The 14,894-nt window shown below is 39.2% G+C and overlaps 1 protein-coding gene across 3 annotated transcripts in view; it reads left to right on the top strand.

The window, feature by feature from the left end:
* atp13a3 (ATPase 13A3) overlaps positions 1-14,894 on the top strand; it is a 35,690-nt gene that overhangs the window by 9,877 nt on the left and 10,919 nt on the right. For all 3 annotated transcript variants that reach the window (XM_074667951.1, XM_074667949.1, XM_074667950.1), the window contains exons 2-17: positions 2,194-2,274; positions 6,009-6,095; positions 6,196-6,369; positions 8,115-8,339; positions 8,585-8,655; positions 8,830-8,913; positions 9,305-9,374; positions 10,285-10,419; positions 10,980-11,052; positions 11,875-12,006; positions 12,158-12,340; positions 12,445-12,602; positions 13,340-13,528; positions 13,705-13,766; positions 14,220-14,370; positions 14,521-14,640. In XM_074667951.1, coding sequence (XP_074524052.1) covers positions 6,045-6,095; positions 6,196-6,369; positions 8,115-8,339; positions 8,585-8,655; positions 8,830-8,913; positions 9,305-9,374; positions 10,285-10,419; positions 10,980-11,052; positions 11,875-12,006; positions 12,158-12,340; positions 12,445-12,602; positions 13,340-13,528; positions 13,705-13,766; positions 14,220-14,370; positions 14,521-14,640 — 1,878 coding nt within the window. In that variant the 5' untranslated portion in view covers positions 2,194-2,274; positions 6,009-6,044. The remainder of the gene's footprint in view (positions 1-2,193; positions 2,275-6,008; positions 6,096-6,195; positions 6,370-8,114; positions 8,340-8,584; positions 8,656-8,829; positions 8,914-9,304; positions 9,375-10,284; positions 10,420-10,979; positions 11,053-11,874; positions 12,007-12,157; positions 12,341-12,444; positions 12,603-13,339; positions 13,529-13,704; positions 13,767-14,219; positions 14,371-14,520; positions 14,641-14,894) is intronic.

Here is a 14,894-nt window from a genome sequence, read left to right as displayed (position 1 = left end):
CAGTTCTTGTATACTGCTAATGACATTTATCTAATTTGGTTGCCTAATTGCGCTCAGTGAATGAACAATATATGTAAATGTGCTAAATTTCTCCCGCCACATTGCTTGATGCTCTACTACAAGGATATAAACAGGCACAGATTGTGGATGTATGGCAGCGTTTTTAGCATGTGGATGTGAGAGTACCTAATATGCTTGCTCTGCTAATATTAGCCACGCATAATCAATCAATTTAACATAGCACCCACAGATGCTGTGACCACATGGTTAGTATGATTCGAATGTTTGCGCAATTCTGACTGTTTTCTGGGTGTTTTCAGACATTTGGACTGGTCAGTTAGTGAGGTTAAAAATTTCCATCCCCTGGTTAGAGTAATGCACAGTACTTCTCTGCTTTTAGACTTTAGAGAATTTCAATAAGTTAGAGTGTGGTTATCTTATATGTATCCCCTTCAAAGTTGCAAACATTTCCAGAATTTCTGTTATTTGACCTTTGATTGCTTTTCTTTTCTGTATGTGACAAAAAGCTGAATATCTTGAAAGTAAGATGCATATTTCTATTGTTTGTTTTTTAAGATGATGGCTGGCAGAACAAAAACTTTGGTACTGATGCTCATTTATTCCCTAAGCTTAGTGAAGTATGAGGACACATAAAAGTTGGCTGATAATAGAATTTCATGTTTCGGACTCACACCTGTATGTTTAAGTACCTCAGCTATGGTTTGATTGATTGTTTGATTATGTTTCATCCTTTCTTTTCTGAACATTAATAATTAAATTGTTATAGAATGTCTGCTGCATTTTTTGTCCCATTCAGCTTTGCTTATTAATACTGAGGCAGACTAAGCAAATGACAGACAACAATGTGGTCTTAGGCTGGGTTGAAAGAAACTATAAATATCAGTGATGTCATGCTTGCTCTAGGAGGCCCCACTAAGTGTTTTCTACTCTCCATAAAAAGACAAGTTGTCACTCCTGGCGTCATCATCATGTTGGAAACACGAGGCATGACTCTGCTGTTATCGACATTGTTGTTTTTGCTGCATATCAGAGGAAAAGGTTGGGAATTTGAGTATTATGTCACAGGCTTCAGGACAGCACAGGGGAACCAAGCCTCATGAGGGAATGAGTCAGGAGTCATCACCTGACAGCTCTCAAATTCAGCATAAGGTCAGGATTCTTTGCTCAAAGCATTGCTTATCATGTTGACCTTTACAAAATCCAGGTTCTTAAGAAACTGTGGGAAAAAATCTCAGAAGTGAAGCGTAAAAAGATTGGGGTCGACATGGGACAGGATTAGCAACAACAGTAGTTCCCAGGAGCCGGTGGGAACTGAAAGAACTGAATTTAAAGCGATTTGGAAACATTTCTCTTTCTTTCTCCAGTGTGGTGTAGTTCATGTTATAACTCTACATAAACTGCATGTGTGTCGCATTATGTGGACAGCTTTAGCTTTACTTGTGTACTTGAAAACATTAAAGAAAAAGGGGAACAAAATCCTAATTCAATGATTGTCAGAGGTCTGAGTCAGAGCTGATACCTGAAAGTTTAAGATTGTACGCATCAATGAAGAAGTTGACTCAGATTTTTCTCTTGGCACTCTTGTTTTGTATCTTTTCTGTCAGTGGAAAAGGCAAAAACAACAGCATTACACCATAAACAGGTTAGAAACCACGTCATAAAACGAAGAGTTTAAGGATTTTTTGTAGTCACACAGAGGTCTTCTCCACAGCAAATTACGAGGATCTTGAAGTACAATCAGTGGGAAACACAGCTGTTCCTTGAGTCTCTGTTATGAGGCCTTAGGCAGTGCTGTGAGCCGAGCTGGCATTATCTCAACGCTTGTTTATGGGATCCTAATTTCTCATTTAGCCCAATTATTTGCTTTTTACAGGAAGTTTTGAGGCTCACAAAGGTCATATAATGTTTCTTTAGGCATAATGAAAAGAAATAAAGATTTGAAGTCTGTCAGAATTCTGAGTCACCTACAGCCTAGTCTCAACTCATGGGTGATGATGATACATTAAAACTTAACACTCACAAAGGTTTATTGTTCATTTTTGTTCAATCTTTTTGAAAGACCACCCTTTCAGGTAACCTTCAGTTTCTAATATTTAATTCAATGGGGAAAATTACAGTTTATGTCCGTGTGTTTGTAATGTCTATTGTGTTGTTTGTGCCTTTTCCCTGCAGGGTTCCAGGTTGGTGTGGTGAGAGAGCAAGCTAATTGCAGGGAGGAGGACCGCCTGGGGCATCTTGTCCCTGGCTTGCAAGGTAAGAGCACACCAATCACCTAGAAACTTTTATGTGATTAAATTTGCTTTTTTTAGCAACATAATCTTGTATACAAAAACTACCTGCTAATTTTACCACGGTTCCTCTTCCTTGCTTTTGTACACTTGAAGAATAACTCAACTTGTCTCCAGACCGCGTTAACATGTAACATATTGATACTTTCACCCCATGCAGGGTTAGCTGAAACTTTTCTGCATCCATCTTTTAACTTAGAAGCCTGTAATTATGGACCCATGTAGGTTCCCTGAGGTTACAGCTGGAGCTGCCTCTGATCAGTAGATAAAATGTCAGTCTCCTAGAAGAGTCTCTGTTCACAGAATTCTTCTTGCTGCAGGAAAAACTCAGATTCAACTTCTAGACATTTTTTTTGTGGGAAATCATTCTTCAATTTTTGAATAATGAAAATAATGGTGATTTACCACAAAGCAGTGATGCTTATGCCCTCGGTAGGTTTTTAAAAAGTCAAAGGGAAGTGTTCAGAGAAATATTTGTGAAGCAGGCTCTTTAGTCCTCTGTGGAATTATACTCTATCTCTTTAGTTAGTTGATAAGCGGGAGGAGAGGAGAGGCCAGTTAAACTAGTCTTTAATTTAGGCTCCAGAGGATTGACTGAGTAAATAAAGCATTAGTTTCTTTGCTGGTGATCCCAACACATTCACATCATTTGCACATTGTTAGCATTCTTCTTGTTGGCTGATGTGTCCGTTGTAAAATGTGCATTCTAAAGGCTTGTGTTACGTTCATATTACTCTGTAATGTTGCACGGTGCTTGTAAAGGTACTTGTAACATTCCTTTTCAGCCTTGAATCAAAAACACAGCCCTAAGAAATTTATTTAAGTTAAAAACATAAACATGTGACAAATTGTAGGCTAATTATTTAAGATAACAACCAGCTTTCAAATGAAAAACATTTAGTCAGGGGTCATTCAGTTCCATGATCTGTTATTTGAAGAGATTATTTCAGAATAAGAGCCCATAAAAATTATTGGTCACAGTTGTAGCAATCTGGTAAAAGAGTGTATTCATGATGTACTGGTGTAGGCATTTCCAGTCATATCAGGGAGTTGGGAGGGAATGTTCTTGTGAGCTGCACCCAGCGTCTGCCTAGCGCCGGCCAGGGGGCTGCTATTGTAAAATACTAGGAAGGGCTTGGTCCTTAGCAAAATATCCAGCAGTATGCCAGAGAAAAAACCAGGAAGGTTGCAGCTGGCAGATAAAATCAGAGTTGTAAGGGTAGAGATAAAAGATAAGCAGGCGTTGTACGGCGGCGGTCACAGAAGCAGGTTGGCCTTATGGGCATCATGCCTTGACACAACGTGTCAGACGTCTTCAGGATCAGACGGAAGTCGCAGTGTTGCTGTGTTTTTGGGTCACTAGATGATTTTTTGCGTCTTTCCTCAGTGTGTGTGTACTCCTTTCGTTTTTGCCCCCACTTCATTTGATGCAAAACAACACATGCTTTGAAAGTCATGTATGAATCACCGTCTGACTCTTTGGCCTTTCACACCAAAGACTCAGTCACGACACAGCACAGAGGAAGGCCATTGTTTTTTGCTGGTGTGTGCAGCTTTAAGAAGTGGCATAAGAGGAGCTGGTGCCCACCGCTCTGGGGTTTTTCATATTTCTGGCTTGTTTTGTGCCATAAGTCACAACCTCTTTTACCCCTACAAATGCTTGGATGCAAAACGTAATGACATTATTTTTGTTTATGGTCTTGATTAGTGCAAGCGTCTTTAAGCTGCTTGAATTCCCACGGATAGCAACCACTAAATGCATACACAATATATTGACCTTCACCAGATCTCTGTGTAACCCAATGAAAGGCTTGAGCTCCAGAGCTGCACGTTGGAGCTTGGCTGTGCTTTCAGCCACAGAGACATATTGTCTGCCGCCTGCCTGGTGTTTCCAAGGGCCTGTTCATCCTCTGACCCACATGCCCCCTCTGCCAATGTCAATGCAGAACTCACACACACTCACATTAAATGACAGCGTGCCTTCCTTGGCAGCTGCCTGTTCCTCAGGGACAACTGAGAGGAGGAGATGCGGACAAGCTGGATATTGGGTAACACACATCTGATGACTCAGATGGTCTGTGTGCTTGCGTGCGTGTGTTGAAACTCTTAAGAGATAATCTCAGGTGCTCTGAGGTTGAGCAGCTGGCTGAGAAGAGCCCTACATTATTGTAGTTTGAACAGGTCGCATGTGCTCCAGTGAACTATTAACCTCTGTGAGCTGTCCTGCTCTTTGTATCCACAGATGGTGAAACTGTGTCGTATCTCATCATAGCTCTACGTGAAGTTGATGCATTTGAACAGGGTTTCACTTGTATAAGTGAGGTGAAATATTTAAATGCTTTTTGACACTGTTCTTCACGGCGGTCCTGTTGTCCTGTGTGCTGTTGAAAATTTCTTCAACGCGCGTTTGCCTCAAGAGTCCTTGAGCACTGTCTGGTGGAAATCTTTATCCTGCATGTGTTTCCATTGGTGAAAAACAGAGGGTTCATGATTCTGTAAAAAGAGCACTCTCGTTATGAAGGTTGAAATTACATTTGTGTTATGCACTGTATGCTTCAAAATAGCCACTTCAAATAGATAAAATATAAAACAAGATTTTCTCTGTAACAACAGCACAAAAAAGGAACATTTATGGATTATGGAATTAAAAAAGCACCAACCTAGGTATTTTTCCCTTTTTTTGTCATTTGGAGATGTGAGTGATACACCTGCAAAATTAAGTCAGTTACAAGGTATACATAACAAAAATGCCAAAAAAAAAAAGAGTTGGGGTATTCATTGGGCCGAAAATAATGAATTTTCTAAACATCTCTTATTGAACAACCAAAAAGAATGAGAGGAAGAATTCATGCTCCTGTCTGAGAAGGAAATTATGTAAGTGTTTTTGGCTCACCACCTAAACCCAGATGTTATCAGAGGGCACTGATGATACCGTGTCAACCAATTGGTGAGGTTAGGATTCCATGAAACCAGTCTTAATTTTCTCTCCACATTTAGTCACTTTTTTTCCTAATATGGTTTTTCTTTCTACATTTTTCTGAATTCTGTTGTTGATGATGTACCTGAATCTTATTATCTTGGCAACTGAAGAGTGTTAAAGCATGTGGCAAAAGTTACTCTGCTCATGTTTCCTGGATTGTGGAAATCATAGGACCTGAGGTTTAGTAAGAACTTTGAAATGTTCTCTATCCTGAAATAATCGAGAAACTGAAAAATGAAATACCTGTCACACTTAGTATTTCACAACTATTACAAAACCGTAGTTTCGTAACTGAATCAGCACAGTCCGACATTTTAGATCATTTCAGTGTTTATCCCCAATTATGATTAGTTAATGATGAAAGGAACAATGGTGCCGAATCCCAATTAGAAGGTTTGTCTGTGCCACCATGTTCACTCTTTTTCCTCCACACCACCCCTGTCACACTAAATTTGGAAACTCAAATGGTGATTGGCTGCTCATTTGTGGTTCCCAATGCGTCAGCTCATAAACCAGTGCAATTGCGTCAGATAAGAAACAGTCAATAGAGATCTAGTTTCCACAGCATTTTTAAACCAATACTCTCCTGCATAATCATTCTACAAATTGTCAGCTATCTCAGGACCCCACCTGGGATTTCTGACCCTCTGGGATTTTATCTTGTTTCTCTGTTGTTGAGATAAAAGAACATACTCACATTTTGTCTTTTGTGCTCTCAGTGACTAAGGCAGGCGCTTGGCAAACTGTTGTGCAGCATGGAGAAGGAAGAGCAAAAGATCCTCAACAAAGGGGAGGAAGAAGAGATGGTATGTTATTTATTGTAAAATGTTTATTTGTAAAGTAAAAACTATCAGAGTTTATGATTTTTAACATGAACGCAAAACTCTTTTACCTCCCACCTTTCAGGAGCTGCAGGGCTACCGCCTGTGTCGATGGCGGCTGGCTCTGGTGGGCCTCGGGGTGTTGTGTACGGGGGGCTTCCTCCTCCTGCTGCTCTACTGGATGCCGGAGTGGTGCGTCAAATCCACCTGCACCCGTACCACAGCCCGCGATGCCGAAGTGGTTTTGCTGCGCTCCACAGTAGGTTCCAAAAAGAATTAAAATGAATCATAAAGAAACATATTAACTGAAGTGCATTACTTTGTTAGATTTTACTGTTATTTTTTGCTAGTATTTATAAAATTCCTTGTTTAAGCTTTTCAAATCTGAGGATTTTCTCCTGCTCTTTCAGAATTCTGTATCTACAAAAGAAGGAACACCTTTTGTCAAACTTTTTGTAATTCACAATTTCTAGGAATCTAATGGAGGCAATATTAAGGTTTTTTATGATCCTTGTGTTTTTACATCAAAAGATTTTGTTTAAAAATACTGTGTTAAAATTGTTTTTATTGGAGATGTTTTTTTTGTTAATCATGAACCGACGTGATAAAATGTTACATTTCCCATACAACATAATTCCCTCAGTATGTGTTCTTAAGCAAAGGATCCTTCTTCTCCACTTGACCACAGAAGAGATTGGGTACAAACGCTGTAAGGCACAGTCATGTATGCGGTTAACTGCATGAAGAGTTTAAAGCTCATGTGCTTTTAAAGCTGTAAAAGAATATAATAGATGTTTTCTTAACCAGTGTTTCCTTGAGAAACAAATACTCATAGTTAACATCTTACAACAACAAAGATAACTGCTAAAATAGATAAAACTGTATATATTTGCATCATTTTCGAAGTTGGTAAAAAGACACAGCAAGGCCTTAAAACCCAGCTGTTGATGAACAGAGGCAGGTAAATGGTTTCTACAGATGCTTTTATTTAAGCAGCAGATTTATCCAGGCTTCAAATCCAGGTTGGGTTTACATTCTGTGTTTGGAGTGAGGCCCATGTCCTGAAAACTCTGAGATGAATGACTTACTGCAGGAATGCACCGATGATTTGCCATGTGTCCAACTGTATGTCCATGACATTGAGTTGCACTTGTGTGTATATGTGTCTATGTTTGTCCATGTGTGTCTGCATTCCTTCCTTTCTGTGTTGATCCCATGCTTTTCCACGTGTTTGCTTTCACCCATGACCATCTGTGTACAAATCATTATCCGATTGTGGCTTCTGATTTATAAACACCCTCAAGAGGGTCAAAGCACTGAAAGAACAGGCTTGTGTTTTGCAACCACCCACTTCTAACAAATGCTTGCTCATTAGAGCATGTTTGATTTATAGTAAAGGGTTAAGATTCAGGATTAGGTAGTGTTAAAGCGTGGTCTGAAAATAACACCTACTTAGAACCAAGTGAGGTTCGTAGGGTTCTTGCCAGTGTTCACCCCTACAACACAGGTATTTTTCCCTTTTTCTGTCATTTTGAGGTGTAAATGATGCACCTACAAAAGTAACTTGGTTACTAGGTTTTTCTTAATCAGAAGCCAAAAAAGTGTTAAATGTGACAAAGTTCAGGCTCTTCATTGGGCTTAGAATAATTAATTTCCTGAACATCATTCATTGAACAACCAAAAAAAAAAATGTACGGATGAATTCAAGCGGCTGCATAACTAACTGTCTGAGAAGGAAATTATGTAAGTTTTATTGGCTCACCACCTAAACCCACATGTTACCAGAGGGCTATATTATGGTAGAGGAAACACTGACTTGTGTACATTTTTTTTGTTACTTTTTTTTAGGGTGGATGAAGGTGTCATAAGTTTATTTCTGACCACATTGCCTTTTTTCCAAGACAGAACACATAGGAAGTGTTAGTTTTCTCTGAAGGTGATAAACGAATGAAGATTCTTGAAGCTCTCCTTATAGCCTTTTCTCCTGTTTTTTTGTCTGTCTAGGATGAGTTCCGGCGCTGGTTCCTGGCCAGGGTTCGAGTGATGCTGGCCCCAGGGAGAAACCCCTTCCACAGCCTGGACACCCAGACCACCTCCCCCTCCTCTCCCTCCCACCCCTTCTCCTCCCCTGCATCCTCCCCTCTGGCCAATGGACATACCCCCCACCCCTCCGACGGCAGCCCTGCTCAGGAGCTCATCAGTAGATTTGCAGACTACCAGCCCATACAGGTACACACTCATCTCAGAATATACCTACATGGAAGCACCCCTTTACTTCATTCATTAACAAGAAACTCAAAATAAAGATGCCATTTTATATTCTATAATTATTCTTATATTTATACCGTTGATATCTTTCACATGAAGCAGCTTGAAAATGTACGTTTGTCTTGATTATCACAGTAAATCTAATGTGTTTGAAGATGTCTCATGTCTCATCCTTCTGATTTGTTTCTTTTTTTTTTCCCCATCAGATTCGCTATTTTACCTTCCATAGCACAAAGTATTATTGGAACGACGAGATCCAGAACTTTGAAGTTTTAATGTAAGCTATCTCTGATTTTCTGAAATAATCTTATGGCTGTTCTTGAACTATTTTTTTTGCTTTCATGCAAAGTTGAACAAAACATACATTTGGAAACTCTCATCCTGGGATCTGAAAGGTTTGATTAGATGTGTTGGCTTCCTCCAGTTTGACCTGTGTATTTTATCCTAACAGCGGTCTGGAGGATCTGCAGGTCACCTGCTCCACCCTCCATTCAGAACACAGCGCAGGCCTGTCCAGGAACCAGCAGGAGTACAGGTAACAGCTGACCTGAAAATTGGTTACATAACTGAATGCAGTCCAACAATATTTACTTATTTGGTTTCAGCAGCTGCAATTGAAAAGTCATTTGCTTTTTTTGGAATATATCAATAATTTTGAATTTTGTCAGATAAGATACCAGTTCAGGGTTCCTCAGTAGAGATCATTTCTGTCAAGCCACAAATACTTTTTACTCTGTTCAGACCTGAGATATAAAATTGCTTATTTCCACTATCAGTTGTCCTCTAAGCGGTAACCGGTGCAATCTTTCAATAAATCAATTAATATTGCTTTGTTTTTTATTGTGCATTTCTCGAGCATACTTGTTACGTCCTATAGTTGTTCATTCCTCTTGTTTAATATAAATTTCTTTTCCCCCTCTTTTTAGGAGACTGTTCTTCAGTGTGAATGAAATTGCAGTGAAAGTGCCTTCTGTTTTCAAGCTGCTTATCAAAGAGGTAGGGTCTGTTGTGCTTGAACAAATTCTGTCTCACATACAACATGAATACAGTCACTGGAAATTTAGCTGATGCCTGGGATGTAGTGAATGGGACTCATAGTTTGTGACAAACACATTCAAAACTGATAATTAGATATAAAATTAACAGTAGCTTTAAAAGAAATAGTTTTGTTGTGCTGCCATTGGTAAGTTATGACCTATAGATTATCTATACAAGTTGATATTAAGTGCCAGTTTTTATTGCCAATAAAATTATCAGTTAGTTCTTTAACTACGTAAAGGTTATCATTAATGGAATGAAGTAATAATTGAGATTGGCAACGGACTCTTCTTCAGCAAAGCAAACACTTAATAATCATAATACATTTCATTTATAAAGTGCTTTTCTAGAAACTCAGACACTTTACAGAAGTTAAAAGAAGCATCATAAAAAAATAACAGAGCATGAACAAAAAAGAAGCAGAACAAGAAATAACAAAGTGCACTTGTCTACCTGAGCACATCCATTCCTCTGATCTCAGATTACTTCAACCTTAGTGTTACTAATTTGATCAGGTAACATGCACCAAATAATCCAACTTTCATACTTAACCTGTAATTTGGACTTTTGAATTAAAATTTCAGAAGCTATTTTGGATCTACATTTTGGCTTTATAAGGGTAGTGCTATTTGATGGTGAATAACAAGTCAGAAACCCTGTAAGACTGATCAAATAATGGGGATCAAGTCTTGCATTTGAAAACGTTGGTAACATTACTCAATAAGAATTTACATTATAAATTTACACCTTGTAAACAGGAATCTTTGTTCATGTGAGGGAAGTGTTTCTATTGTGTTATTTCTTTATTTGTTGATTTATTATAGTTTTATTTTCATGCTTTAATGTCCCTCTCATCCTCGACCTGCAGGTCCTCAACCCTTTCTACATCTTCCAGCTCTTCAGTGTGATCCTGTGGAGTGCCGATGAGTATTACTACTATGCTGTGGCCATTGTTTTCATGTCGGTCATATCCATAGCTACCTCTCTGTACACCATTAAAAAGGTCAGTCCTGCATAAAGTTTGATATTTTCATCAATTTAGATCCATTTATTAGACTACATTATTGTAGGAAGATCTTATTAAATGCAATCCTAGGATAACTGATGAATCCTGAGATGGAAATGTTTGTTGTTCATTTTATTCTCACGTGTACTCTTTTTTTTTACTTGGCATTAAGGGAAACAACAACAGACTTAGATTGTTTTTTTTTATGTATTACATATTACACAGCATTAAGTCCCAGATTGTATGAGTTGAAAATCAGCACATTCAGTAATTTCCTTATACACCAAATTAACTTCCAAAACTAGGGTCCAGCTTCGAGAAGCAACCCAACCAATGCCAATCAGTTCTTGAAATAACCACAGGACCCTCTACAACATGAAAGTAACTCTAAAGCTTCTTTGCTGTGTGATGTCTAAGACATATCCTTAGTATGGTTCTGCTTCCATTTATGTTGCTGGGTTAAGACCTAAAGGTCTTCTGCAAACCGTCTGCTGTCCCTGGCTTTGTACTTGACACACTAAATTCAAAAGTGTGTGTGTGATTTGTTTTTTTTCCAGCAATACGTCATGCTTCACGACATGGTGGCAGCTCACAGTATCGTCCGGGTGTCTGTATGCCGAGCCAACAATGGTTTGTCAATCTCTTCATCATCTTTTCTCTTCTTTTTTTCTGATGACATATGTTAAGTTCTTTTGACAGCAGTACAATCAAGTATTTCTCTATACAGCCTCCTGATTTTCTTTAGAAGTATTTCCACACAAAACCTGACAGTAGACACTTTCAGCTCCTGTGCTGGCTCAGGCTCAACAATACAGTCACCCTGCTTTGGCTGCACTCCAGACGACTGCTAGGGTGGGACAATGCAGACTTTGAGACACAATGACCAGTTTGTGGGATAAACAAGTGGGCATAGCTTTTGTATACATCTGAGAGCCCTCTTAAATTGTTCTGCACATTCCATTACATGTCTGCATGCCTCTTGAAAAAGGCAATGTCTATATTTTCAGAGTAGATGCATAAACATGGTCAGAATCATTAGATATTATCAGCTGTGGCCAGTTAAGTTATTCCCTGTGTTAGCTTAAGGACGAAATTAATCTCCAGTTTGAACCAAGGCTGTGGAGGTTTGTACATCACTTGCATCTTTTGTGCATTCACCTACTGCACTGGCCCTTTACTTGTGATGCCTCAGCTTTTTTCCTGCTGCCCAGAGAGCCGTGAGTAATGAGAGATGTGCTGAACAAGACTCCAGGGCTCTGACACACAAAATATCTCCTTCCACAACCCCCCACCATCTGCTAATGTTGGCTTAATTTCACATCTTTCACCTTTCACCACACTCTTAATTCTCTCTTTCTTTTTGTAATGCACACTTCTTAGTTTCTGGTCAGTTCAATGCACACATTGACCTTCTTCACTCCTCTGTTTTACCCCCCTCCCCCTTCCTGGCAGATATCGAAGAGATCATGTCCACTGATTTGGTGCCTGGTGATGTGATGATCATCCCCAGCAATGGGACCATCATGCCATGTGACGCTGTGCTGGTCAGCGGCACCTGCATCGTCAATGAAAGCATGCTCACAGGTTAGCTAATTTGTAGAAATGTTCATCCTCCTCACTGCATGGATATCAGCTGATTTGTTCAATACCTCATCTCAAAAGAATCCAATAAGAACAATATTCTTCCATAATATTTCAAAGCAGCCAGTCCTAAAATCAGCTTTCCTCCTGGCAGGTGAGAGCGTTCCTGTGACAAAGACCAACCTTCCCAATCCAGCTCCAGGGGAGAGAGGCGAGGAGGCTGAGAGTACCTACAGCACAGAGGAGCATAAGAGACACACGCTCTTCTGTGGCACCAACGTCATCCAGACCCGATTCTACACAGGAGAGCTAGTCAAGGCTGTGGTGGTCCGCACAGGTGAGTCTCAGCACAGGCACTAAGAAGTGTTAAGACCTGAGCCTCTGTATGAAAGGGTAAAAAATCAAATATTTGCAGCACTTGCTCATTTCATCTACTTCCAGGTTTTAGCACAGCCAAAGGCCAGCTGGTGCGCTCCATCCTTTACCCAAAACCCACCGACTTCAAGCTGTACCGTGATGCCTACCTCTTTCTGCTGTGTCTGGTGGCTGTGGCTGGAATCGGCTTCGTCTACTCCATCGTCCTTAGCATCATGAATAAGGTAATACAGGAAGGTGCAAGCAGAATTCCCTGTGACAGTGTTTGACTTTATCAGTTATGCTGGTGTAGGGTTCAATAAATGTAAGGATAAAGAAGGTGCAACTTCATCTTGTGCTGCGTTTTGAATATTGAATAGTTTCCTCTTTCTGTTGAGCAGTAGTAAAAAAATGTTTGCAATTTCATTGTACCTGTTGCAATGACAAATAAAGTTCTATTTTATATACAGTATAATCCACACAGTATACCATGCTGCTTTATATTTATGATGCTATTGAAAAAAAAAAGATTTTTTTATCCATAGTAGATTGATTTAAGCACAAAATACATTTTTAAAACAATTTTCCTTTGCAGCTAAAGAATCAGATTTACACACAGTTATGTTGATAAACATTAGTACAGCAACAGTTTTTATTCATTAACAACTGCTTCACCCAGGAGGTGATAGCTGAAGCCTTTGTAAGTCAAAAAAACATGCTGTTAGATATCTGAATCAGCAAGCACTGCAGGACAGTGACTCTATGTGATATCACATTTTTTTCTTTTCTACAAAGCTTTATGATTATAAGACTGTGTGATTAACATTAGAACTGAAATCATCCCTTTTAGGTACATTACAGGGACAATCAGGGTAAAAACATGCCCTCTAGACATGTCCCTGCCCTACGCTATTTAGCTCAAAATTTCCCTTAATAAATTGTGGAGAGAAATGCCACTTCATGTTTTTCCCTTCTGCCCCAGGTGCCAGCTAAGACCATCATCATCGAGTCCCTGGACATAATCACCATCACTGTGCCACCAGCACTGCCTGCTGCAATGACAGCAGGCATTGTGTACGCCCAGCGACGCCTCAAAGACATAGGTATTTTCTGCATCAGCCCACAGAGGATCAACATCTGTGGACAGATTAATCTGGTCTGCTTTGACAAGGTGGGAACTAGTGGTCGAATAGAATATCTTTAAGAGCTAACCTTAATAATCTTTCTATTCTAGTAGCTAAGAAATTGAAGTCAAATGCAAAATGGTTTCGTTCCTTGTGTCGTAAACTTTACTTTTAAATCATTGTGATTTACCCAAACAAAACTTTCACTGCTTTTCTTTTACAGACTGGAACGCTGACTGAAGATGGGTTAGATCTTTGGGGAGTCCAGAGAGTTGAGAACGGCAGGTAAGTTGGTCTGCAAAAAATGGAAAAAATATATATATTTTTAAGATTTTAAGTCACTGTCATACAATGTACTTCCCTAAGGTCCCTTATTTCACAATACTTTACATGTCGTTGATTTATTTTTCCTAAGAAAAAGGCTAAAATTAGAATACATTTAAAAAAGAGGTGATTCTGAATGACTCAGTGTTTATTTCTGAAATGTGTTTATCTACTGGGCTGAAAATTTTTTAATGCAAGTATAAGCCAAAATATCCACCAAAATATTCCTCCAAACCTCAAAAAAGGTTTTTGAGTGTGTGTATGGTATCAAAAAGTCTTCACTGTGTCTGAAGCATGAGTTAGTCCTGTGGCTATACAAAATATAGCACACCACAACTTAGTGTTTTTTAATACAGTTTTTCAATTGTAACTTTTTTTTTCTCTATCCACCTCTAATTTCTTCAACTTCTCCAGGTTCCACTTGTCAGAGGAAAATGCCTATAAGGAAAATCTTGTCAAGTCCCAGTTTGTGGCCTGTATGGCCACCTGCCACTCTCTCACCAAAATAGATGGCCAGCTGTCTGGAGACCCACTGGACCTAAAAATGTTTGAGGCCACAGGCTGGGTGAGATGTTACATCAGTACAAAAGCATCACTGTATATGATTCAGAACATAGAAAAAAAGAAATTTGTACTTGCATTAAATATGTTTACACATTTAAATAGTCTTTGTGTTTTTTTGATTTGTGTGTTTTGTTTAAACCTCTCTGCTTAGATCCTGGAGGAGGCTACTGAAGAGGAGACTGCTCTCCACAACCGTATCATGCCCACTGTGGTTCGACCCCCAAAACAGCTGCTTCCCTCTGAGCCAGCCACATCCCCAGAACAGGACCTGGTAGGAGTGAGAAGCTTGTTCAGCAGTTTAATGATTCAGACTTACTCATCATCGCAAGAAAATACTTGTAAACTAATTTTTAAAACGACAGTATTGCTGGCTAATTACAATTTTTATTTTCCACCTTTATAATGCTGACAAGTTTACAGATGATTTCCTGATTCAAGAGCTTACTACATGTTTGTAACATGTACTTATGCTTAAGTAGAAACACTTGTGGGTGATCTTCTTTAATCTTACTGACTCATTTTCTT

This window comes from Halichoeres trimaculatus, unplaced genomic scaffold, assembly GCF_033239565.1.
Source record: "Halichoeres trimaculatus isolate MK-OKI-2021-1 unplaced genomic scaffold, fHalTri1.1 fHalTri1_scaffold_4, whole genome shotgun sequence".
Classification (NCBI taxonomy): Eukaryota; Metazoa; Chordata; class Actinopteri; order Labriformes; family Labridae; genus Halichoeres; species Halichoeres trimaculatus.
Note: the sequence above shows the minus strand (reverse complement) of the source record. Positions and strands in the feature narration are given on the sequence as shown.